General features: G+C 52.3%; 1 protein-coding gene across 1 annotated transcript in view; it reads right to left on the bottom strand.

The window, feature by feature from the left end:
- Nucleotides 1–25,759, bottom strand: part of NLRC5 (NLR family CARD domain containing 5) — a 58,747-nt gene that overhangs the window by 26,757 nt on the left and 6,231 nt on the right. The window contains exons 5-24 of the mRNA XM_052656528.1: nt 24,753–24,821; nt 21,886–23,560; nt 20,546–20,629; nt 20,318–20,401; nt 18,894–18,977; nt 18,680–18,769; nt 17,951–18,010; nt 16,268–16,333; nt 15,693–15,776; nt 13,331–13,414; nt 12,255–12,344; nt 9,812–9,880; nt 8,957–9,025; nt 8,012–8,095; nt 7,504–7,587; nt 5,622–5,711; nt 4,348–4,392; nt 3,287–3,373; nt 2,404–2,487; nt 113–196 (exon numbers count right to left, since the gene is read on the bottom strand). Coding sequence (XP_052512488.1) covers nt 113–196; nt 2,404–2,487; nt 3,287–3,373; nt 4,348–4,392; nt 5,622–5,711; nt 7,504–7,587; nt 8,012–8,095; nt 8,957–9,025; nt 9,812–9,880; nt 12,255–12,344; nt 13,331–13,414; nt 15,693–15,776; nt 16,268–16,333; nt 17,951–18,010; nt 18,680–18,769; nt 18,894–18,977; nt 20,318–20,401; nt 20,546–20,629; nt 21,886–23,560; nt 24,753–24,821 — 3,166 coding nt within the window. The remainder of the gene's footprint in view (nt 1–112; nt 197–2,403; nt 2,488–3,286; nt 3,374–4,347; nt 4,393–5,621; nt 5,712–7,503; nt 7,588–8,011; nt 8,096–8,956; nt 9,026–9,811; nt 9,881–12,254; nt 12,345–13,330; nt 13,415–15,692; nt 15,777–16,267; nt 16,334–17,950; nt 18,011–18,679; nt 18,770–18,893; nt 18,978–20,317; nt 20,402–20,545; nt 20,630–21,885; nt 23,561–24,752; nt 24,822–25,759) is intronic.

Genomic DNA, 25,759 nt, shown 5'->3' with positions numbered 1-25,759 from the left:
TGCCAGGTAAAATTATGAAACAGCTCAAGAGAAGGATGGAGGGACAGAAGGGAATGGCTTTCCAATGCAAGCGCCTCAGCTCTGCACAGGGAAATGGGGAAACCAGTCTTACTGCAGCAGGCTTAGCTGGGGGAGCTGCGGTAGGTGGTGCAGCAGGGTCTCCAGGCTCTGGTCACTCAGCACCTCGCAGGACAATCTGAGAAACAAAGCATCTGACTGAGGTGGGGGAAATCGGGAAAACCTAGATGGGTTCTATACCAGGACTGCCCAAAACACCCCCTCTGAATACTGGGTCCTTGAGTTATCATTGAGGCTGGAGGAAAAGGAAGGTTGTAGATGCTTGGAAAATGCCGGGTTAAGTCACATTAGTTTTCTTGGCTGCAGGACTTCTCAGAGCTTTTAATCTGCCCTTGTGCCTTGTGAATTTCTAAGGGGCTATAGTAGGTATCTTTTTCCCCAAAAGACATGGACAAGAAGGATCATTCTTTTGAGGGCCTTGTGGAACACACCTGTTAAGAAGAGAATGCTGCCTTAACCCAAAGTAGTGAACAGACCAGTGGCAATTCAGGTATTTAATGGGTCAGCAAAGAAGAGACGCAAGGTGGCTTGGATCTCCAACTGTCCATGAAAACCAGACCAACCAGCTGATTGCTCATCTAGATAACTCATCAGAAGCCAGCCCACTTACGAGGAACTCCTCATGCCCACTCTGTGCTCTCTGCTCTGGCTGGTGGACTGTGCTGACCGCATCTCCCAGCACTCTGGGATTTACATACAGCCCTCCCTGGGGGTCGGGAGCCACCACCTCCCCCCCAGAGGCATTGGACAGTGTTTTCCTTCTGCCTCCTCCCCTCTTGCTTCCCTTCTTCTCTCTGTCCCTGTTCTTGGTTCCCTGAAGGCTGCCCTTTTCCCCTCACTGGGGATATCAGGAGCATCCCAACATGTGCTTTTCTGGCTGGCGGGGAACCCAGCTTGTGGGGAACAGTGGCAGGGGCCTCCTGTGGTTCTGGAGTTGGAAGCGAGGAGCCTGTCAGGACCCAGGCTGTAGGCTCCGCTATACCTCCTCTGTCCTAGGACTGGGTCTGGGGCTCAGGGCACAGGCAGAACAGTGGCTTTCATTGAGGGGTGGTCTGACCACAAACACCAGTGGCTTTCCACTGGACCCCCAACAGATAGTGCCATGGCTTCTGCTTGGGTCAATGCTGGGTTTACACACTGTTGTTGTTTTTTTTTTTTTAAAGCAACAGAACCTTTACCCATTACATTTCACAAGGAATGCTGAAACGTACACATCATGTACCATGATATAAATGATATTAACAAGCAGGGGTAAGTGGGTGAGGAAACTCTGGACTAGCTTTGCAGCTTTTCTATAAAGCAAGTCATCAACTGTTCTAAAATAAATGATTCGTTTGAAAATTCATTGGTTCCACATGTCTCGATATTTCAGGAAAGCCACAATGTTCTGTGATAGACAAAAGGTTGTTGAGATCGTGTCTGTTAACAATATCACACCCCCTTGTCCTCTGTGTCCATATGTATTTGAACAAGAAGAGAGGCATGAAAGGACACACTCCTGGTGTCAACATAAGGATATTGTTAACAATGATAATGTTAATAATAATGGATAATGAGTTTATTGCAAGGGCCAGAAGGGCATTTGAAATGGGAGCCAGAAAGCAAGGGGAAAAAAAAAAAAATACTAACAAAATGGAAAAGAAGATATGGGGCAATGTAAAGTGCAACTGCAGAACATAGCTGGCCTATGACTTCAAACAGGGAAAAACTGTATACACAAATGGAGAGGGCCACCAGGAAAAACAATGATGCTGAGTTATTTAGGTGAGGCAGGTTTGTCTTGGGTTCCTTTATTTTATAGTAATTATTATAAGAAAATGACAACAATGATGATGAGGGTAGGAAAAGTCTGACTGACCACTTCGCAGACGACAAAGCTGAGCCAGGACTCCTGATTCTAAGCCTAGCCTCTGATCACAGACCCAGGTATTCTAGGGTGAGCTGGTATCCGGGGTGGACGGGGTCCCCTGAGGAGGGGCCTTCAGAGTGACAGGCTCCAGCCACACAGGCAGGCCCGGGTGGGAGCCAGGGTGGGGCTCCCGGGGTGGGATGGGGGCAGACTGGGGATTACGGGTGCCCTGAGTTGAGCAGACAGGAGATGAAGCCCCAGGCCCAGCACAGCCTCTCTCAAGGGGAGGGGTGAGGTGCCTGCAGCTGGGGCCACTGGGAGGCAGTGAGCCTCCAGGAACTCCCCTGGGGTCGGGCTTCGGGGTCTGGCAGGAAGGGACCAGGAAGGACTCACCTGGCCTCTAACCAGGCCACCCCCACCCAGGTCACTGGGCAGGTGCCCACGTTGTGGCCCTGGGCTGTGTCCTCAGTACTTACTGGACTTCCAGGGGCCCTGGGCACTTCTCCAGAGACTTGCAGAGGTGGGAGAGGCTCAGGGGCTCCAGCTGACATTCCTTGAGGCTGAAAAGGGGCAAGCAGCCACGATGAGGTCAGGGAGGGCTCAGGGCCCCTGTCCAGCCCCTAAACCTGCAGGCCACTGGCCCCTCCCCTGACACGGAACACCCTACCCCCTACAGGCCCCAGGCCCCCTACTCTGACAGTCACAATCAAGGCTGCCTGAGTGCTCAGCAGCTCTGAACCAGTCCCAAGTCCTCCTGGGACTCCTGCCTACATCCAGGCCACCACTTTCACTCACCTGGGCTACTTTAACATCCCCTGGGTTCCCAGTCTTGCCTCCTGCAACTCTCCACCCTGCTGGCATCTTATCTGTAAGAGTATAAAACTGACCACCCTCTCCTGTGCTGAAAACCCTCTGTGGCTCCCTAGTATCCTTACACTAAAAGTAAAACGCCTCTCCCATGTCTCCACTCACCTCCACTCTCCCCATATAAGCTCCAGCCACCCAGAAACGCTCCCCAGGAGCCAAGCCTTCACTCCCCACCACTGCCCCCTGCCCATGAGGTGTTCCCACCCTGCCTGGTTCCTGCCCCTCCCCGCTCCCTGATAACCCTGTTCAGGCACCAGCTATGAGCTACGGTGTCTCTCTTCTTAGGTGAGGAAATCAAGCCCCAGAGACAGGAGGGGCCCAGCCAGGGTCTCACAGCCCCTCACGGTAGGGCTGGGAAGTCTTCTGAGAAAATAACGTGACTCCTCCACAATGGGAATGTTGGATCCTGCAGCCCCATCAGCAGCCCTCCCAGACTCTCCACTCCCTCACCCCATTGTGGTTACCCCCAAACAAGAAGCGGTAAGACGGTACCAGAAGCTCCTGGGGACGTGGCGCTGACCAAATCCCAACCGGGCTCCAGCTCGGAACTCTGGCAAAGATCCAGGAGCCAACAGATCCCTGCAAGCGGGGAAACCATCTTGAGAGGAAAATTCGAAGCATCCGCACTGGAAGACTCGACTCATTAGGGCCGGAAGGAGCTCTTGTCACAGTCAAGTCCTTCCCTGGACGGATGGGGCAACTGAGGCCCAGGGAAGGGAAGTCAGAGCAAGGACGCCCACAGCTTATACCTGCCCACGTGGGCAGCACCTGACCAGGTCGGGGGATGCGAGGACAAGAGCCCTCCTCTTTCTGAACATCACTGTGGGTAGCATTCACATGACTTCCTCTCTCTGTGCCTTGATCCTTCTGGTTTCAAGAACCCAGAGAGTCCCTAGAAATGGAGACCCTAGCTCGGCAAACAAGACCACCCCGGCTTCAGGTAGCCCACTTGATACCGCGAGGCTTTTCTCTAAGGCATTGTCTGGACATGCACTCTGCCCAGCTGGCCCCACCTGAGGCGCCCTTGTACCGGCCAAGGTGAGACCAGGTGGCCGGCCTCCACTAGGGGGCAGCCCGGAGCCCTGGCACAGAAGCAACTTGTTTACGGCAAAGGCATGGAAACTTTTTCAGAGCACCAACGGTTCTTGGTTTCTCAAAGGCGATTCTCAGCGTGTGGAAGGGCAGTGATTCACAGGAAGGCAGGAGTCTGCACAATTCTACAAAGGTCTCCGGAGGCAGAGACGGGGCTGCTCCCCGCCACCCTCCCACACAGCCGCAATCTGCCAGCACCTGTTTTGTGGTGGCATCACCCGTCGGCTCCACCCTCCCTCCCACGTGCACGCCTTTTGAGAAGAGATTTAAGGCAGCTGACTACTGCACATTAATATGGGGAAGAGGGCTACAGAAGTGATCCATTCCAGCCTGTCAGATATGGGTGGGTTAGTCTATAGCTAACGGTCAGTATGGGCCTGGGTGTGGGGGTACCTATAGAAAGTGGGGACCAGAGAGAGAGGGGACCATACCCTGTCCAAACCTCAGAGCTTCCTCCTTACCTGCCTCTTTTGTCCCCTCTCAGGATGACGTGTTGGCTCGCAGAGCTGTAGACAGAGAGAAAGCAGTAGCGTAAGAAAGGGCCAAGGGCTCCCCTCCCGGGCAGTGGCAAGGCAAGAGACCAGACACACTGGCTTAATTAATGGTGGCCCGTTTTCTCAGCAAACAGGATAATAAGCATACTGCATACAAAGCACACCACTGACATGATCTTTGATGCTCACAATAAAATCGTGAGGTAATGAAGTATTCTCACACTTCGCAGAGGAGGAAGCTGAGGTATAGAGAGCCCTAGTGGTCTGCTCAGAGCAACACAGCCAGTGAGCAGTGAGCCTGGACTTCTGAACCTGGTCTTTCTGCTACTGCGCCACTTACTCTCGGAACGGGGAGGGGAGGAATGGGCAGACTTTATCAGAAACCATGGAACGTCTGCTTTGCCTGGCCCAGGGCTGCTTGGCTGGGTGCCTTCCCTTCTTCTTTTTTTTTTTTTAAACTTTAAGTTTTGTATTGGGCCATAGCCAATTAACAATGTTGTGATAGCTTCAGGTGAATAGGGAAGGGACTCAGGCATACATATACATGTATCCATTTTCCCCCAAACTTCCCCCCCATCCAGGCTGCCACATAACATTGAGCAGAGTTCCCTGTGCTATACAGTAAGGCTTTGCTGGTTATACATTTTAAATACAGAAGAGTGTATCAGTCCATCCCAAACTCCCTAACTATCCCTTCCCCCGATCCTTCCCACCGGCAACCATGAGTTTGTTCTCTGTGAGTCTGTTTCTGCTTTGTAGGTTCATTTGTACATTTCTCTTTAGACTCCACATATAAGGGATGACTGATGATATTTCTCCTTCTCTGTCTGATTTACTTCACTCAGTATGACAGTCTCTAGGTCCATCCACGTTGCTGCCAGTGGCATTATCTCATTCTTTTTAATGGTGCCTTCCCTTCTACACTCTCATCAGCTCCAAAGACCCCACCATTCAGGCGGGTCCCTGAAAATTCAATGGCTACCAGAGAGCTCTCAGTTTCCTGAAAAGTCTCCTGGGGCAGTCCAGAGAGTAAGTATGGGACAGTATATGGATTGTGTCCCACGGTGAATTTCGAGAAATTTGAGCATTCCTGGAGCTATATTTCACTCATTCATCTATTCAGTCATTCCACAGACACATACCAGTTGTTCCCTGGGCCTGGTATCACACCAGAGCCCTGAGGATGCGCCATCACGAATGGGGCAGACGAGGGACAGGGCAGGGTCTCGGGGCACTCTCACCTGAATTCCAAATGCAGAAGCCACGGCAGAGTAGAGAAGCACTGGGTCAAACTGAGCACGCCCTCCAGGGACAAACGGTTCTCACTGAGGCTGGAGAATCAGAGGGATGTTGCGGACGAGGTCACTCAGGACTCAGTAACACCCTCTTTGTGGTTAGAGCACAGGGCTGGGGAGGGCTGCCCCTCCCTGTACCAGACAATGGAACACTCGGAACCCCAGAGTTACTCAGAGTGTCTCTGCTAACTCCCCATTGTACAGACGGGGAAACTGAGGCCCAGAGAGCAGCAAGGTCTTGCCCAAGATTAAGAGACAAGTTGGTGACAGAGCTGAGATTAGAACTCAGTGGTTCCCTCTATCTATAATGAATCTGGGGTGACTTGTGCCTCAGTTTCCCCACCTGATCCAGGAGGGGCAGTGCCCAGTACAAAGTGAAAATGTGAGGCCCCTTGTTGAAAAAGCAGAACAGAGCTTTTCCTCTTTCATGGCCTGTCAATCCATCCTAGTGTTTTAATATTTGCCACTTAACAAAGCACTCCTCAGGCACTGGGAGACTGGCAAGTGGGTGCAGACCCTCACCCACACCAGGAAGCCATACCAGGCATTCCCAGTATTGACAAGGTCACAGGAGGATATTCTGGAAGGCTCCTTGATAGCTCAGCTGGTAAAGAATTTGCCTGCAGTGCAGGAGACCCCGTTTTGATTCCTGGGTCAGGATCTTTTCAGGAGGGAAAAGATCCCAGGAGAAGGGATAGGCTACCCAGTCCAGTATTCCTGGGCTTCCCCTGTGGCTCAGCTGGTAAAGAATCCTCCTGCAATGCAGGAGACCTGGGTTTGATCCCTGGGTTGGGAAGATCCCCTGGAGAAGGAAAGGCTACCCACTCCAGTATTCTGGCCTAGAGAAATCCATGAACTGTATAGTCCATGGGGGTCATAAAGAGTCAGACACAACTGAGCAATTTTCACTTCACTTCACATCTGCATAACATTTTCCTGCATCAGTGAGGTCTTCCTCCCCACCCTCTGGAGGCTGTGAACAGGAACAGAAGCAACCAGCCTCCCAGTGAAAGGCGGTTGGAGTGGGCAGTACTCTCAAGCCACAGCACGGGTTATAGCCCAAGCCACAGCCACCCCCTTCTGTGTTTCCGTGTGAACTGACTAGAACCAGGAGCTCAGAGAGGTGATGTAATTTGTCCAGGGACACTGGGAACCTAGGACCTGTAACCAGGTTCCTGCGGCCAGGAAGGCTCTCCTCGAAGAGCCAGCGAGGAGGAGGGGGCATGTGAGCCTGGAACAGGGACCTTTAAGGGCCTAGAAACTCTGGTTGGCTGCAGGCAAACTCTGGGGGTTCCTGGCCTTCTTCCAGGGCCCCCCTCCAGTGGTGAACTTCTTCCCTCTCTTGGCAGGTGCGCAGGGCTCTCAAGTGTCCAGTCACACTGCTTTGGGTGTCTTCTTTAGTTCAAACCATCCCTGCCAACCCGGCCAGGGCCCCATCAAACAGCCCCTTCCCACACCCCAGGGCCAGAATGGCTGCCAGCTGTTACGTTAATCAGGCAAAACCCCAGACCTTCCTGCCTGGGCCTTCCTGAGAGCATGCACAGAGACAAGGAGCCAGGTTTGAGAAGTGAAACCTCAACTCAAAAGCTGGGTTGCAGAGTCATAGAATCTAGTTTCTCTTTTAGCGAGAATCACAGTAGTAGCTACACTGTCCTGAATAGGACCACCTGTCTGATTTGATCCTTTTGATAATCCTAGGTGGGAATGAGATGGGACACAGAATATGCCCCCACCCCTTCATCACCATCCCCTCTGCCCCCCTCCCCCCCCACACACCCTCATCTTGATGAGATCCCATCCCAGAGGCTTTGCCCAGAGGGCTACTCACTTCAAGGACTGCAGAGACCCCAGTCCTGGGAGCAGCTGAGCCAGCAGGGCCACACCTTCATCCCCCAGAGCATTGCCTGATAAGCTGGGAGGGGCAACGGGGATGACAAGTCAGTGGAGGGTGGCAGGGGTGGAGATAGCAAAATTTCAAGTCTCCATCCCTTCTTCTCAGCCACTCAGTGTCTCCAGGAACTGGGATACAGTCCTGGGCTGCCAGGCTGGATCTCAGCCCCAGCACTGGGTCAGGTGGGGTCCCTCCAACCCCAGGGGTTCTCATCCTCAGGTTTGTGACCCCTGAGGGATCAGAGTTGGGCTACAGAGTGTCAAATGTCGGCGGTGGGGGGGCTATGTTCTAGGGGGATGAGTCACGACTTTGACCAGGTTCTCTAAGGGGATGCAGCTGGGAATGAACACATGATCTAAATCTTAAGAAACAATACAAAATGCGCCACACTAATACCTACCAACTGATGGCCCCACCCACCCGCCCGCCAGCCACAACCACTTACTCAAGGTGACCGAGGTGGCAACTTCCTCCCAGCGCTTTGCAGAGCAGCTCCAGGCGCTGGGCTTGCAGAGCACAGTGCGTCAGCCTGAGAAGGGCAGAACCACAGCCCTGCAGCGCCTGCACCGCTCAGCAGAGGGGCCAGAGCGGCCTGCCGCCCCCAGATACACAGGCGGAGGGGCTGGCGGAAGGGTGTGTCTGGCACCCAGACAGACCAAGAGGGACCGACACATGGCACACACAGGATGTCACACGGGCACATAAGAGTCAGAGTCAGCAGGCGTGCTTAGCCGCTTCATGTCTGACTCTCGGCGACCCCGTGGACTGTAGCCCTCCAGGCTCCTCTGTCCATGGGTTTCTCCAGGCAAGAATACTGGAGTGGGTTGCCATGCCCTCCTCCAGGGGATCCTCCCAACCCAGGGATTGAACCTAGGTCTCCTGCATTGGCAGGTGGATTCTTTACCCCTGAGCCACCAGGGAAGACACAGAGATAAGAGAAGGAGAGGAGAGAGAGAGAGAGGTGGAGAGAGAGACTGACAGCCAGAGTGGGAAATTCGGATGGACACAGACTCAGAGAGAAGGCTGGAAGAGTTGTGATGGGAGCTCTGTGGGGCTGAGCTGAGCCCCAAGGTCTAGGCCCCTGGATCAGGAAAGAAGGGGCTATGTGCTACCCATTCTCTGCATCCAGAGTCCCCATAAGTCCTCAGCTACTGGAGGTCTGGGGGGCTAACAGGGGTGGGGACCTTGGGCAGGGAAGTGACTGAGGGCTGCCCTGTGAGCCCCATGTGGGGTGGGCTGGGCAAGGGAGGTGACAGGCAGGAAAACCAGGCCTCGACAGCAGGTCATGTCCTCTGGGAGCACCTGGGGCTGGGGCCCAGGGACAGACTCTGCACCCAGGAAGGGAGGAGGCTGGAGGCACGGAGGAGCCTACAGGCCATCACGGTGGTACCTGATCCTCGGGGAGCACAGAGACGGCTCAGAGGGCATCTGGAACGTCAGGCTGTCAGGAAACGTAGCCCTGGAGGGACACATCCCAAGGCCAGTCTCAGCAAACGCCTTACCCACTGTCTCAAACTCCAAACTTAGTGCCACTCCCCACCATTCAGTCCCTATATGAGGCCTGGGGACAGTCAGATCTTGGTTTCAACAGGTCCTCTTGACTTCCTGGCTGGGTGGCCTGGGACAAATCCCTCAGCCTGGCACTGGGAGAATATAAGTGAATTGCCGTAGTTTGCTGCCTCTCAGTTAACCTTGGCTCTTAGTATCTTTGATCTCATCACCGTCTGTGCCTCCAGATGTCTGCCTCAGTGGCAAGCAAGCCTTCAAAAGGTCAGATCCTACAGAAGACTGTAGTCGAGCACTGAGCTGAGTCTCTGCCTGTGTGCTGGGGTGAGCAAACCCAGGAAGGAACCCTGGAGGAGGCAAACAGCCTCTAAATGGTCCTTGCACCAAAGGGAGCCTGAAGTTCTGACCAAAATCAGAGCTGCAGACTAGGGGGTCCTCTGGGTTTAGGCTGCAGGGCCTCAGTCTCCCAGGAGGAGCTCTCTGGCTACTCCATCCCTGTCCCAGGCTGCATCTGGCACCCTAGGGCTCTCTTCAGGTTCCACTTTGGGAAAGGGGGGAGGTGGTTCATCCTTTGAGCCTCCCCTTTTGGGCAGCATCCCAGCCGAGCCTGCTGACTTCCTGCACCTTCGTGAATTTGTCATCCCCACCCGCCGCCGCTGAGTTGCACAGTCCAGCTGTGGAGCTCAAGGAGAGGATGGTCCGGGCTGAGGGCTGGGCCAGGATGACGTCAGGGCCCTACCTCTTCTGGATCCCCTCCTGCTCCTCCAGCTCTGGGGCAAACGTGAAGACCACAGTTTTGTGCAGCAGGCTGCAAAGAAAAGAGGGGAGGGAGGAGGCAGGAGGTTTATGGGGCTCCCTGAAGTCATTTTTTCAGCTGGGCCTCTAAGGGGTCACCCCCCTGCCTCTAGCTGCAGCACTTCCTCTGATTTGCCCTAACATTCCTGGGGGCCTAGAGTCTTTCTACTGCAGAAATTTCACAAAGGTATGGACCCTCATTTCCTGGTAAGTCTTTTCTTTCTCTGAAATCAAACTTCAGCTCTGCTTTCTCTCTGCCTCAGGCTGAAACCTCTCTTCCTTCTTCCTGCTCCTCTGTGCCTGGAGGCTGTGGGTGCTCGGCGCCACATGGGGAGGCCACTGCCGGGCCTGGACGCGCACTGGGAGTCCACAGGAGGCTGTGACTGACAGTCAGTGCAGCCCTAACCTCGCCTTCCCAACTGAATGTTATAGACACTGCTGCTGCTGCTGCTAAGTCACTTCAGTCGTGTCCAACTCTGTGCGACCCCATAGACGGCAGCCCACCAGGCTCCCCCGTCCCTGGGATTCTCCAGGCAAGAACACTGGAGTGGGTTGCCATTTCCTTCTCCAATGCATGAAAGTGAAAAGTGAAAGTGAAGTCGCTCAATCATATCCGACTCTTAGCGACCTCATGGACTGCAGCCTACCAGGCTCCTCCATCCATGGGATTTTCCAGGCAAGAGTACTGGAGTGGGGTGCCATTGCCTTCTCCAGTTATAGACACTCAGTTCAGTTCAGTTCAGTTGCTCAGTCGTGTCCGACTCTTTGCAACCCCATGAATCGCAGCACGCCAGGCCTCCCTGTCCATCACCAACTCCTGGAGTTCACTAGGTTGTCCCAAAAGTTCATTCGGGTTTTTCCATGTAATGGAAAAACATGCATGAATGGAAAAACCTGAATGAACTTTTGGGACAACCCAATATATTTCCAATTACAAAAGTCATACTTCTTCCTTCTAGAGAACTTAGAAAACATAGTACAGTAAAAAGAAAATAAAGAAAAATCACCCACAATCTCTTCCACATATCAATTACCACTGATGGTATTGATAACATGTGGAGTGGGCCCTTCAAGTCTTTTCTCTTCTTAATGCAGTTAACAGTCTTTCTTTTTCTTTTTTTACATTATCAAACCTCTGAATTTTATTAGTTGGCTCTTACCATCGCACTAATAGACAGTCTCCATTTTCCACAGAATTTTCTTTTTATTTCTTAAACAATGGATACATTTACAGCTTCTCTTTAAAAATTAATATTTCAAAGGACAGATGAAGCAAGGGTTACATGATGTTGACAGTTATTGGTGGGAGCTGGGGAGTTCATTATACTATACTCCCTTTCAGTGTGATTGAAAAGCTTTATTATATAAACAATGAGTTAAAATTTTTATGTTTACTTAATAGGCCACAGTCTTCCCTCTGCATTAAAGCTGCAGCTGTATCATGGTTCCCTCGAGTTCTCTCTGGAGCCAATTTAGTCTATTTAACTAATAGCACTAATATTCTATTGTTAAAGATTTAAGTTATTTTCAGTTTTTCCTATTACAACCAAGACACAGACGAACACCCCTGCAGGACTAAGTGTTTGCACGATCATGGTTACCTCTTCATTATAAATTCCTAGAAGTGAATGGAGTGACATTTGCAACACCACAGGGGCCTTTGCTCAATTATTATATACAGCGAACCAAGGTCCCCTAATCCACCTCTCAGGTGAACTTGGTCTCCCTTTCCTCCTTTGAGGAGTGTTTAAAGCAGGGCCTCCCAACTAAGTTGAGAGCCCCTATGGGTGGGGACCATGTTGACATTTATTAACATCTGTCCTCAGCTGCCCAGATTGAACACAGAGTCTTACAGAAATAAGGTCGGGCCCCGTCTAAGGTCAGGCCCCCTTAGAAGCAGAGTCCCTTGGTCACCACGTACATGATGTACTGAGGGTCTGATCTCAGGAGAAATCAATAAGGGACAGAGGGAAGCATAACAGGGCAGATCCTTGGCCAGATCCCTTGGGGTGCATGCGTCTCACTAAAAGATGCATGCCCCACCTGAGGCAAGGGGGCTGGTAAGTTACACCTCTGCCTCCGTCATTGGCTATTCCTGGTTGGGGGGATAGGGTGGAGGTGTACCCTCCCAGGCATCACTGGATCTTATCCACCTGGGTCAGTTCTCCAGAAGAGGTATAAACTGTGAGCGGCCAACACCTTTAGTAGCTGGGAAAGGGAGCCCAGCTGTAAAGCGGGTCTGGGCGGGCAGCAGCAGTTTCTTCTATAGGACCCAAAGGCCCACGGCCAGAAAGAATGTAGAGCATTTGGAGAGGGATGACGGGAGAGCCTGGGCACTCCACGCTGTGGGTGGCAGTGGGTGACGGTGGCCCACTGGGAGTTCCTACCTGATATGTAGCTCTGCCAGGGTTTGGCACGTGCTCACCACACTCAGCACACTCAGCACCCCGGCCACAGAAAGCCCATTGTCACTGAGGCTGTGGACGGGAGGAGGGAGGCAACCATCAGCAGGTGGTTGGAGTCCCCGGCCCCAGACAGCTCCAGCTTCTCCTGGCTCAGCAGCTGTCACTCTTGGAATGTCCTGGGTCCCTAACCAAGGGGTCTCAAAGGCTTCTGGCCCAGGTGGATGAGCCAAGAGGCATGTGACCCCCTGCCCCACACAGAGAATAAAGTTCTCCAGCTGGAGCAATAAGCACTGACTTACTGTTTTTGCCTTTCTGATCCTCAGTTTTCTGCTCTGAAAGATAACCACCATTTTAATCCCATTTTTGTCAATGGGGGAAACTGAGGCCAAGAAACACTACGTTACTTTCCCAGGATCACAGAGCTACTGAGTGCCAGAGCCAGGGTCTAAATCCAAGGCTAAGAATCCAAATCACTGTTAACTTCAACACCCTCCTCCCCACATAACTCACACTTGATGCTAAGAACCCAACACATCCCCCTCAAACAGCACCCTGCCCCACACCATGCATCACCACAGCACACCCAATAGCCCACTACCCTTTCTTTTCATACCACCACCACCACAACACATCCTTTCACCTCCAAACCATATCCCCACCTAACATACTACTTTCCATTCCGACATCCCAACACAACACACCAGCACCCATCCACCCAATACCCTAAAGCTGCGCCAATAAAACACTGCACCCCCCCCCCCCCCACCACCACCACGGGGCGGCTGTCAGGGCAAACTGGAACACAAGCTACTGGTGTACACTGAACACGCTCTACGTGTACAAGGGGTTTTCATAACGGGACCCAGGTGGCGCATGCCAGAGGCAAGGGCAGGACGTGGCTGAACGACTCCAGCCACACTGGAGTTGGGAGAAAGCATGGGAGGTCATGGAGTGGCATCATTTCTGGCGACTGTGGGCACGGGGATCGGGGGTGGCAGGGACCAGCTGGGGCTCTGCTACACCCTCCCTGGTACCCGACAGTGCAGCAGGCAACTCACTCCAGCTTCTTCGTGATGTGCAGTTGGGGAGTAGCCTCTGCCATCAGTTGACAGCCTTCATCTTTGAGCTGGTTCCCTGAGAGGCTGAGACAGAGGGGTCTGATGTCCTGTGAAGCTTGGGTGGGGTGCCCCCTCCACCCTCAGCATTCACACAGTCCCTCAATGACTTTAGTCAAAGCATCACTCCAATAAATGAGACTCAGTTATAAAGAACATTGAAAGATTGTGTACCATATGCCTGAAACTGTCCTAGGTGCTTTCACAATGTTTGGATATTTAATCCTCATAACAACCTTATGAAGTAGGCACTATTATTGTCCTCACTTTACTGATGAGTAAACTGACTTCCAGAGTGGTTGAAATATTTGATCAAAGTTGGACCTGGGATTTGAACTTGGGCAGCCTGACTTCAAGGCCCCACCATCGACTGTTTCCTTATGCCACAACCTACACAATTACTTCTTGTGATGAGCTCCATGCTTTTAGGGGGATCTGATTTAATTTGGGTAAAAGAGAAGACTTCCCTGATGTTTGAGCTATTTGCTAGAAAAACGAGGAGTTCAACAGGTAAGGGGTGGGAGAGAGGTGGGGGAAGGGGGTCCTGGTAGCAGGGAGAGCACAATCAAAGACCCTGAGGCATAGCACATTCAAGGGCCTGAAAAAGAGCCAGTATGTCTAGGCTAAAGATTGAGTGGGGGCTTCCCTGGTGGCTCAGTTGTAAAGGATCCACCTGCCAATGCAGGAGGCATGGGTTTGATCCCTGGTCCGGGAAGATCCCACAAGCTGCGGAGCAACTAAGCCCGGGTGCCACAGCTACTGAGTCTGTGCTCTAGAGCCTGGGAACTGAAACTACTGAAGCCTGCGTGCCTGGAGCTGCAACGTGAGAAGCCCGTGCACTGCGACTGGAGAGGAGTCCCCCCCCCCGTCCCCCCCCCCCCCCCGCTGCAACTCGAGAAGAGCCTAGTTGAAAAAACAGCTGCAACTAGAAAATCCTAGAAAAGTGCAGCAAGGAAGACCCAGCACAGCCACAAAACAGTAAATAAATTAAACAAAGAAATAAGTAAATAAGATTGAGTGGGAAAGTGGGGTCAGATGGGGCTTGTGGGGTTGCGGGCTGGTTCTAGATCATACAGTATTTAAGGATTTGGGCTTTATCCTGAGCAAGCGGAAGGGGCAGGCAGCAATAAAAGGCAGTTTACTGCCAGGTGGAGGTGGCCAGGATGGAAGCAGGGAACCTAGTGAGGAGGCATGCAAGTGGAAGGTGAGAGTGGTTTGGATTAGGCAGGTGGATGAAGAGGATGGAGAAAAGAGAATGGTCGTGTCATGCCACATGTAGGATCTTAGTCCCAGATCATGTGCGGTTTTAGCTCCCCTATCAGGGATCAAACTCATTCCCCCTCCAGTGGAAGTGTGGAGTCTTAACCACTGGACCACCAGGAAAGTCCCAAGAGAATGCCCCAAGGGAACTATATAGGGGGAAGGACAACTCAGGATAGACTGGCTATAGGAGGAGGACAGGGGCTAAGAGGTTGTCTGATCTGTGTAACCAGGTGGGTGATGAGGCCCACCTGCAGGTGAGGACACTGGGGGAGGGACAGGCCTGATGGTGGCTGGCTGGAAGCTGGTGGAAGCTGGGTGGAAGTATGTGAGTTTGGTAAAAACCAGCTTTTAATCCTGTCTTGGTTCTTGCAATGGGACAACATCAAGGTTGAAACTTTGGTCATCAAGGCTGCCTTCACCCCATCCAACTTGCCCCAACCCAACTTCAAGCCCATTTGACTTTCTGGGATGATCCTGGCAGGGGTCCCTTCCTGGTGATGTGACAAGACCTCGTTTTCCCCAAACCACACTCTCAAAGGCATCACCTGGGAGCTGGACATCCTGACAATTTTCTCCAGTCCCAAAAAGGTCATCTCATGCTACTCTGGGAGGAAGACAGGGTGAGGGACCCTGAGGGTTGTGGCTTAGAAGATAAGACCTAAGTGTCATGAGCTTTCTGCTTTGCAGACCTCTGGGAGGATAAGGACAGGAGTCAGACTAAGCCTGAACCCTGGCCTGGAGTCTTCCTAGCTTTGTGACCGTGAGCAAATTTACCTTTCTGTGGCTAAATTTCCTCCACTATAAAATGCCCACAGTAGCAGTACTTACATCATAGAGATATAAGGATTAAATGAGAGGATGTATGTTAAAGTGCCTGGTACCTGACAGGTGCTAAATAACAGTGGCCGTCCTGATGATCTGATTCCCCCAAATTCTTAATGAAGAGCATGCCCTTCCCCACACCATCCACCCAAAAGGCCTTGCCTACGCTGCCCTGCCCTCCCCTTCCGCCTCCTGCCCCAGTGCTCCCCATGATACTCACTCCACTTCATCCAGTTGTGGGCCCTCCTGCAGCTGGGCTATAAGCACCTCCACATCATGGACCCCAAGCTGACACTTCTGGAGCCTGAAGTGGGGGTCAGAGCAGAGAAGCTCAAGGTCAGAAGCTACACTATGGCTCCTGTAGCTCTGAGTGTGGCTGCTAGGAGCTGCAGGAGCCAGGAGGCCGGCAGACCTGGGTCTAATCTTGGCTCTGTTTTTCAGCAGTCGAGTGACCTTAGACAACGCACCTAACCTGTCTGCAACTCAGTTTCCTCCTCTACCAAATGGGGCTAATAACGTGTACTTTGCAGGTTTTCAAAACAATTAAAATGAGGTAATGGATATAAAATATTACAGTGCCAAGCACAAAGCAGAGGGCCATTGAATAGCAGATTTTAGTGTTGCTCTTATGACAGATGCTCCTGGTTCAGGCCAGGATGGGTTATTCATATCCTTTCCCTGCCACATATCTGCTTTTCCCTTTATCTTCCCTGCCCCTGTCATGACTTCTCTGGGAAGGTACCATCTCCCCACATCATATCCCGCCCCTCAAGGCAATGGATCCCACCGAGGTACCTGAGTGCCAGGCTTCTCCTCTGAGCCTCTTTCCTCTGGTTGGCATTTCCCTGTAAGTCTGGGTCTCTGGCAAGAACAAATCCAACATTGGCTCAGGAGACCGAGGCATGAAGAACCAAACCTCTTCCCTTAGTTTCTAGGAAATGGTAACCCTACAGCATGACCCACAGTCAATGAGTACCAAAGATGGTTGCTTGAAAGTACTGAAGGTGCTATTCAACAAAGCAGCAGAAAACAAGGTCTGCAGTCAAGTGGGACCTTGATTCAAATTCTGGTTCTGCCATATTTAGCTGTGTGGCCTTGGGCAAGTCACTTCATCCATCTGAGCCTCCATTTTCTTTTTTCTAAAGTGGGGTGACAACATCCAACACATAAAGTGATTGAATGAGACAACATATGGTCAAGTGTCTGGCACAGGCATAAAACTGAAGCTTAGTAAAAAGAAGCTGTTATTGTTCAAGATGTGATTGTCTTCACTTGTACCATCTGTGGTTCAGAAGGCTGGGAGAATGGATGGGATGGTACATAGGTGCATATGGTGGAAAACCAAGAAAGGACTGGGGGCTGCAGGGAAGCTGGGACATCATAGGTTTTCACCAACTTCTAGAGCAGTGCTGTCTAAAAGAGCTTTCTGCAATGATGGAAATGTTTTCTATTTGTGGCATCTACTATGGGAGCCACTAGAGTCACTCATGGCCATTGAGCCCTTGAAAAGTGGCTAAAGTGCTGATGAACTGAAATATTCATTTTACTGAATGCTAATTAATATAAAATTAATGGCCAGAGGGGCATCATAGCTCTATGCAGTCAGAGGGTAAAAACATATTGGTCCTCCCAGATCCTTATGAAAAAAGGGAAAGTATTAATTGCTTAGTTTTGTCTGACTCTTTTTACAACTCCCTGGACTATAGCCCACCAGGCTCCTCTGTCCATGAATTTTTCCAGGCAAGAATACTGGAGTGGGTAGTTATTCCCTTCTTCAGGGACTTCCCAACCCAGGGACTGAACCTGGGTCTCCTGTTTTACAGGCAGGTTTTTTACCATCTGAGCCATCAGGGAAGGCCCCCAGATCCTTGAATAGGTGAGCAAATTGAGGCTCAGAGCTTTATGAGGACATACAACTTCATTCATCTCTTGAGTCTCACAAGGGGGAGGTGTGAGAGAAACACAGAAAAAAAAATTTAATGGGATGGTAACTTCCCTATTTCTGCCCAGCCAGGAATGGCCAAGCTAGAATCCATGGACAGCGGAAACAGCCAGCATTTGCATGGCAACTGGATGCCAGCAGTGTTCTAAGCACTTTAAATGTGTTAATTCATTCAAGTCTTAGAACAAGTCTAAGATGCTGAAACCATAATTGCCTTCCTTCTTTTTCAGTTGGAAGTGTTTCCCTGCCTAGTAATGCCAAACTCATTGTGTCTTCATGCCCTCCCTAAGGGTCTGATCACTCTGAGACTTCTGAGGATATCTTCTCATCACAGGAGCTGGATGTGGTCCAGGGACACTAGAGGAAGCTAAATCCTTGGCCAACTCTGAGAAGTAAGTCATTTCTCAGGGAAGTAGTAGCAAGAAAACCCCCGCATTCCAGTTCTTCTTAAGTTCCTTTCAATTTTCCCCACAGCTGCCTAAGCCCAGATTGCTTCTCAGAATGAGCCCAGATCTGCTCCATCCCTAGTTCCTTACCCTTGTAGCTCAGCAGCTGTCTCTGTGGGTGGGGAGAGGAGGAAGATGAGGTCCGTCTCCCTGTAAGGTCAGACACTGAGCTGTGAAACCAGTACATCACCCCCACCTGTGCACCCCAGGCTACCCCAAATCTCCAGAGAAAGCTGATTTGTAATTCACAGAGAAACAGCAGAATTGGCGAAAGTGCTCAAAATTAGACAATTGCACAAATTGCTGAAAGTGCTCAAAATGTACAATTGTGACTATGACATTGCTAGATGAATCCTGAGTGTTTTAAAAAATCAGGAAAACACTTTTTCTTTTTCCTTTTTTTTTTTTTTTTGCTAGAAAAACAATAAAATTAGGACTGCTGAGAGTTTCTACATGAGTCAGTGTTTCAGGATTAAAAGGCATGACATTTGAGCTACCCCATGACCTAAACTGGCAATGCTAGTTCAGCACCACGGAGAGCGACATGCGACTCAGGATTCCCTCCACTCTGCCCATAGTTCCTAGATTGGCTGATTCATTCCCTCATTCATCCACTCATCGATCTATTTATTTTTCCATTCATTTATTGAGTACGAGGTGCCAGCCTGAGTTAGGCTCTGGAGATATCAATGTGAGTAAAACAGACTCACGCATACACACATAGGTCTTACAGACCAGTGGCCTCCTCCTTTTCCCATCCCCTACTTTCTCCTTCCCTTTCTTCAAGACCCTGAAGGCCAGGACCCCACTTGTGCTCACCTGACCTGCAGCATCCTGATGGTAGGGCACGTGACCGCCACCTTTGTCAAGGAGAGTAGTGTTGACACGGAGACATTGTTGCGGCTCAGGCTGCATGATTGTGGCAAGGGTGCCAGGAATGAATCTCCCTTCCCATCACCCCAGACTCTCTTTGTCTCCAAAGAACTGGGGGGGAGGGGGTGTCTTAGGTAGGGGCAGTAGAAAGACTGCTTACTCAAGTTTCTGGAGCCGTGGTAGGCAAGAGAGTACCTTCACAATGTTCAGCACTTCCTTGTCCTTGAGCTGATTGTCCTGGAAGCTGCAGAGAGACCAAGGCCCAGTCCCTCAGCCCTGGAGTTGGGAGACTTGGAAGCCTCAGTTGGCAGGTGACAGGCATGGCCATCATCATGCAGGAGACATGAGACAGGGGCCCACAAGAAGTTCATGGTATCCAGCAGTTCCAGGTGGGAGGAGAGGCCCTCTGATGGCCTCACTTCTGTCCCTGTTCAGTCCCCCTGGGGGAGTTTCTGCCTGGTGTCCCAGGGGATGCAGATGATGGACAGTGAGGTCTCATGAGAGGTGTAAAGACCCAGGGCCCTGTGCTCAGGCCTCTAACTCAGGATCTGCCTGAGACCTGAGTTCATCAGGGTCTCTAGGCTCCCAGGTGATGAGCAGCCTGGGACACAGCAGAAGTGGCTCCCGGCCTCATCTCAGGTTCTGATTCATCCAGAATCCTAAGCCAAGCACTGTCCTTTCTGACCTCACATTTCCCACCTTTCTACAACTAGCTCTGCCTGGATTCTGAGCTGGAGGGACAAAAGAGATGAAGAGTGTAAGGGTGGCTCTGTGTGGAACCACTTGGTCAGGACAAAGGATTGGTGACAGTGAACTTGTTGACATTTACTTTCCTTTTGTAATTATTGAGAGTGATCTTCATCTTTTCTCCAATCCCCCAGAGTGACTGAACAAAGACACCCAGCAGAGGGGGCGGAGTAGAGCCCAGTCCCGCTAAAGCTCCTCTCAACAAGCAGTGCACCCTGAGGCTGGCTGCATCTGCCTTGATGAAGGGGTGACTTCTAAAGCTCATCAAGGTGCCATATAAGGTAGCAGAGGTCCTGCCAGGGAACTGCTGGAGAGGATCCCTGGCCCCACCCTTCTCAGGTCACACATCACAGATACAAGGCAGGAGTATATTCGTGCGTATGTGTTTAGATGTGTATGTGGATCTAAGTGTGCAGGCATATTCTGCTGCACGTTTGCATGCAAGTGGGGCATGTACTTAAGCGAGCAGGTGAGTTTAACCGTGTACAGACATATGTGCATGAATGTGAAGGTATGTGTATGCTTCATGCCTTTATGTGTACCCACCCAGCACCTGCCTACACACTGCCATCCCTTCTCTCAGGGTCACAGAAGGAGGGGAGGGAGCCTCAAAACTCAAGTTCCTTCAAGATGGCCCAAAATATTAGCACTTCTCTGGGAGCCTTGAGTTTGGACCCAGTCCCACCTGTTTCTCAGGCTGATGCCTCCTGTCTGGGTCTCACTGAAGAAGTACTGGCCAGACCCTAAAGGAATATACAGCACCCAGTCCAGGCCCAAGGGGGGCCCTGGGCAGTGAATTCTCTCCTCAACCAGCGAGCCCTCCTGGAGATCACTCACCTGATCTCCTCCAGCTGTGGGCACAAGGGCAAAGCCTGCACCAGGTGGCTGATGCCTCGAGCAGTGATCTTACTTCCTGCTAACCTACAGGGAAAGCAAAGATGGAGGGAGGAATAGGGATGGGGAAGGGGGTGACCAGGAATCTTCCCTGTGTAGGGCTGAGGGAAGGGAGGGGAGTTTCAGGCATCCCCAGCTGAGGATCCGTCTTGGTTCCGAGGCCTGACTCACCCCAGCTTCTTCAGGCTCCCCATCGTTGGCAAGCTCCTGGAGAGGGCTTCTGCAAAGGCGTCCCCACACTTCCTACTCTTAAAGCTGCCACAGGAAGAGGCAAAGTGGCAGAAGATCAAGGATGGGCAGGGCTTAGAGGAGGTCATCATTTATCCCTCCTCTGAGAGGAGGAATTTAATACAGTAACGGCAGTAGCAGCAGTAGTAATAGTTGTTGTAATTGCTGCAGTAGCAACAAATACATACATGGCAAACACTGCTGACTTTCCACCAAAACCTTCCCTCCACTACAGCTGTGACTGCGAACATAGTTTCCCAGACAGAGGTGGTGTTTCCCAGCCTCACCTGCAGCTCAGTATTGACCATACAACTCCAACTATGTTGTCACCACTGGAATGGGGGTGGAAAGGATGTGCCCTAGTTCCAGGACCAGCTTTAACACATTGGGCATGACTAATCCATCCTTTCACCTTTCCCCAACGCCAGAGCACAGATGTGTCTGTGACCACGCAGATCAAGATACCCTAGGAGATGATGGAGCAACCATGGAAGGAACCCGGGTTCTTGCATGATCGTGGGAGCTGAGCCATCCCACTGACCTGGACCATTTACCTCTGAGTCTTCTATAAGAATAATAATAATAATAAACTACATTATTTAATCCACTGTATTTGGCCAGGGAAGAGAGGGGTTCTTTGTTACTGTACCCTAACCTTTTTTTCCTAGCTACTACACATATTGAGCCTTTACTCCTGCTGGGAATTGTATTAAGAAGTGTTTTTCATGCATTCTCACAACAACCCTATGCATTAGGTACAATTACTGATTCATCTGAGGGATAGGGAAACTCGGGTTGCAAGGTTAAAGAACCTGTCCAGACCCAATAGGCTCTAGTAGCACAGCCTTGATCGGTGTTCCAGCCCATGACTGAGGGAAAGAGAGGGAAAGACTGAATCCAGGAACCATGACTAGAGGACATCTAACTAGACCCCAGAGTTCCTGGCAAGGCATGGAGCTTCCTCACTGTGTTACAAGCTAAAGGGCAGTAAGGAGGGGCCCATCTGTTCTTCATATAATCAATTAATTAATTCGGTCATGCCATGTGGCTTCTGGGATCTTAATTCCTCAACCAGGGACTGAACCTGCACCCTTGTCATTGAAAGCATGGTGTCCTAACTGTTGGACAACCGGATAAGTCCCTGCTATGATATTCAAGATTCTTGCTCTGCTTCTCTCAGCAGGAGTCTGCCAGACTGGTTGGCCTCCACTCCCCCCAAAGTCCAGTTCTCTCCCAGGGATGTCCCCAGGTCCTCCCCAGAGGTCCCCTGTCCTCACTCTCACCTGAGATTCTCTACCTGCCCACAGCCTGCCAGGGTTTCAGGGCAGCGGGGCTCGAGGGGGCAGCCCTCAAAATCCAGGTGGATGGGGCCATCCCTGTGCCCCAGGATGTTGGTCAGGGAGGCCATGTCGGCGTAGGTCAGCAGGAAGTTGTGGAAGGGCAGCTGCTGGGGGAGGCTGTGGGCCATGAAGCTGGCCAACTCAGGCTCCTGCGTCTCACCCACACAGTGACACAGCTCTACAATCTTGGGCCCCGTGAGCCGACGGGCGGCCAACTTCTTCAGTGCCTGCAGGACTATCTCCTGCCTGGCAGCCACCCACTCCTCCTCCCGCTGAGCCAGGAGGCTGAGGAAGGAGCGGCAGGCGCGGGATGCCAGGCCAGCCAGAAAGGTGGGAAGGTGGTCCGACAGGCCCAGTCTGGCTTTGGTCCGCTGCACCCAGCGAGAATGGAGGGTGACGTGTTGGCTGAGGGCCTCTCTGTCCACCTGGGGTCTGGTCATCAGGTGCAGGGCTGCGAAGAACTCCTGCAGGCTGAGGTGGGAGAAAGCGTAGCCTTTATCCTGGTGCCCAGGCCCCGTGCACACGCAGAAGGAGGTCAGCAGACCGAGGGCATCCCCAAAGGCCAGGGTGGATGCAGGGATGTCTCCAGTGGAGAAGATGACCTTCCCTGACTCCAGGCCACTCAGGGCCACCTCCCCGAGACCCAGCAGGGGCTCGGCCTGCAGGACCCCTTGGGGGTCGAGGGCGAGGAGCATCTGCACATAGTTCTGCGTCATGGTGGGCAGGAGGGCCGCAGCCTGGCCTGGAGACCTGCCCGGGAGCAGGTGATGGAGGCAGAGGCAGGCGACTTGGCACAGTGCAGGCACTGCACACATGCTCCAGAGGCGTCTGTCCACCCGCAGCTCCGCCAGGGCCGCCTCCCGGGACGGCTGGTCGCTGAAGAAGTGGTTCACGTACTCCTCCACCTGCGGACCGTCAAAGCCCCACATATGGACAGTGGCCGCCTCGGTGGGCAAGCAGGCGGGCAGCTTCCCTGGACGGGAAGTGGCCATCACCCAGCAGCCAGGCAGGAGGGTCCCACGGCAGAGGCGGGAGAAGAGGGTGAGGGCTGACGCCGGGTCCTCGGGGTCCGCGGTCTCCTTGTCGGAGCAGGGCTGGAGGATCTCGTCCAGCCCGTCAAAGATCAGCAGGATTCCCTCCGCGTTCTCCTTCAGGTGCTGGAAGACGGCCTCCGGGCTGGCCTCGGGCCTCAGGTGCACGTCGAAAAGGAGCTGCGGCAGTGTCAAGGAACCTGTGATCAGGTTGAGCTGGCGGAATTCGAAAAGGAACACGGCCTGGAAGCGGTCCAGCTGACCGTCAGCCCACTTCTGGCAGAGCCGGTGGGCCAGCGTGGTCTTGCCCATGCCTGCCTTCCCCAGAAGCACCGTCACTCTTGGGCCCTTGCTGGCCTTGGTACTGAAGAGGTCCCGAATGTTCACATCGGCGCCATCTTCTGCCTTGGGGTCCCCTGTCGTGGCGCCCTCCTGAGTGTGGAAGGGCGCCGAGGCCCGGCTCCATTGCAAGATTGGAGGGACATAGACTTGGTGGAAGGCCAATGGCTGCTCCAGCCCAGGGGTCCTGTCACCATAGCGCTGCTGGACAGAAGTTCTCAGTAGCTGCAGGTACCTCTTGGCCAACTCTGCAGGGGACAGGGAGACAGCATGAGAGCAGAATGCCTCCCTGCCCCCAGCTTCCCTCCTTCCCCCCAACCCCCTTCCCCCTCATCAGGTTGTTGGGAGCCTGCAGCCTCAGCTCTGCATGTGTGTGTGGGTGTGGGGGCAGAAATGGTGAGGGCACCCAGGTGGTCTTGTTCCACCCAAATTCCCAGAATTAACTGGCTGCACAGAAGCACAGGCTTTGGCTGCCATTTACACATGGAAATAATGAATGGGGACGTGTGGATCATGGCTCTTGTCTGTTTTGCAACAACGCAAGTGGCGTAAAGTTTTCAAAAAGACGGGGGAGAGGAAAGGGGGGGCACTTCCTTTGGAATATCTTATTGGAACAAACTTTTACTATGATACTGGAGTAACCTGCCTTTGCCACCACCTCCCCCCAACAATATTTCAGTTCTGCGAGGTCGAGGATGAGCACCAACCACCTATGGGCCCAGGTTCTGACCAATCAGAACTTCCAAACCGGTCAATAGTCAACACCTACAGTGCCAGGTGTTGACTTTAACTGCTGAGTTATTTGGGAGATCTTTGGTAGCTCAGGGAAAGGCTTGGGGTCTTAGGGAGGGCTCCAGTGTTGAGGGACACTGGAGATGCCCACAAAGAGGGGGGACCCCTGACATAGTGTCCTATTTTATATTGATGCAAATCTTCTGACCAGCTGTGAATCCTCTGGCTATGCCTGATGGGGCTGGGTATCACAGCTGGTGGGACAACTGGTGGAGAATGAGAGAAGCTTCTGTCTGTCCTGACTGGTTCTCAGTAGCCTCCATGTCTCCCCAGGGACCCCCGAGGCTTCTATACCGGCATCCAGCTCAGCTATAACCTGGTCATTGAGAGCCCAGTTCTGAGGTCATGCTTGTCACATCCCTGGGGCTCCTTAAACCTTGAGGACCTGGAAGCATTCCTAGAAAAGCCTGGGTGATGGAGCTGCAACCTCTAGGATGCTTTGAGCTCCCTCATCTCTGCAGAAGCCCTGCCCCTGGGGGCTTGGTAAGGCCTCCCTGCCAGATCCACCTCCCTCCTCTGCCCACCCAGGACCTCCTGGGAGCCAGGAAGACAAGAGCCCTTGACCAGCTGGAAGCCTGTGATCAGGGGACAGAGTCCAGGGTCTGGGTCCTTGCCCCAAGGCAATCCACTTCCTACCTTGGTACCCACCTTGTTGCTGCTTCCTGAGCTGTTTTCGGCGAGGTGAGGACCCACAGCTCTGATAAGTCCGCTTGAGGCCTGGAAGGAAAGAAAGGAGGAGTAAGGGGTGAGGTTTGGGGGCTCAGGTTGAGGAGGTACCCAGCACTTTCAGGGAGCTTCGATCCACAGACAGGCAGCAGCCAGACAAGTATATCTACACTCAAGGGCTGAATGAAGGCCGACAACAAGCAAAGGCTGTGCCCACATCAGCTTCTGTCTGCAGAGGGGTCCCTGGGCCTGGGGACCTCCCAGCCCAGAATGCAAGGAGCCGGGCCCACAGCCAACAGCCTTAAGCACTAAATGGCTTGGAAAGGACCCAGCTCTGTTAAGGGCACTCTTGGTTAGAGAAGTGGAGCTTCCCCTAGGCTTGGGCAGGCCTGTGCCCTCCCTCCTGCGCCCGTGTGCTTTATCCCCCTTAGTTCCCTCTTCCACACGTCCTCACCGCTCTCACTAGTCTCATGAGTTCTTGTCTGGGTGCATGGATTTTCAAGAGCTAATAGTTTTCTGAAGAGGATGGGAAAGGAAGGAGAACAAGAATGAAGGGGAGACAGAAAGGAAGGGAGGAAGAAAGAAAGAGGATGAAGAAAGGATTTTAAGAAGTAAAGCAGGGGACTTCCCTGGTGATCCAGTAGTTAAGACTTCGCTTTCCAATGCAGCCAGTGTGGGATGGGTCCCTGGTAGGGGAGCTAAGATCTCACAAGACTTAGGACCAAAAAACCAAATGCAGAAGTAAAGTTGTAACGAACTTTATAAAGACTTTAAAAAATGGTTCACATTAAAAAAAAAAAAGTCTAAAATAAAAGAAGTAAAGGTGGATACTCCTAAAGCCAGGCTTTAGTGATCAATCAGAATGGCTCTGAAGGAGGCCCCTTACCTGCCAGGTGTTAAATTTTTAGTTGCTGGTTTGCAGGGAGAGCCAGGGGTCCCAAAGAGGGGCTGCAATCAGGGTAAGAGTGTGTGCATATATATATGTAGCC

This window comes from Budorcas taxicolor, chromosome 18 (assembly GCF_023091745.1).
Source record: "Budorcas taxicolor isolate Tak-1 chromosome 18, Takin1.1, whole genome shotgun sequence".
Taxonomy (NCBI): Eukaryota; Metazoa; Chordata; class Mammalia; order Artiodactyla; family Bovidae; genus Budorcas; species Budorcas taxicolor.
The sequence above is the reverse complement of the archived record's forward strand: the minus strand, read 5'-3'. Positions and strand labels throughout refer to the sequence as shown.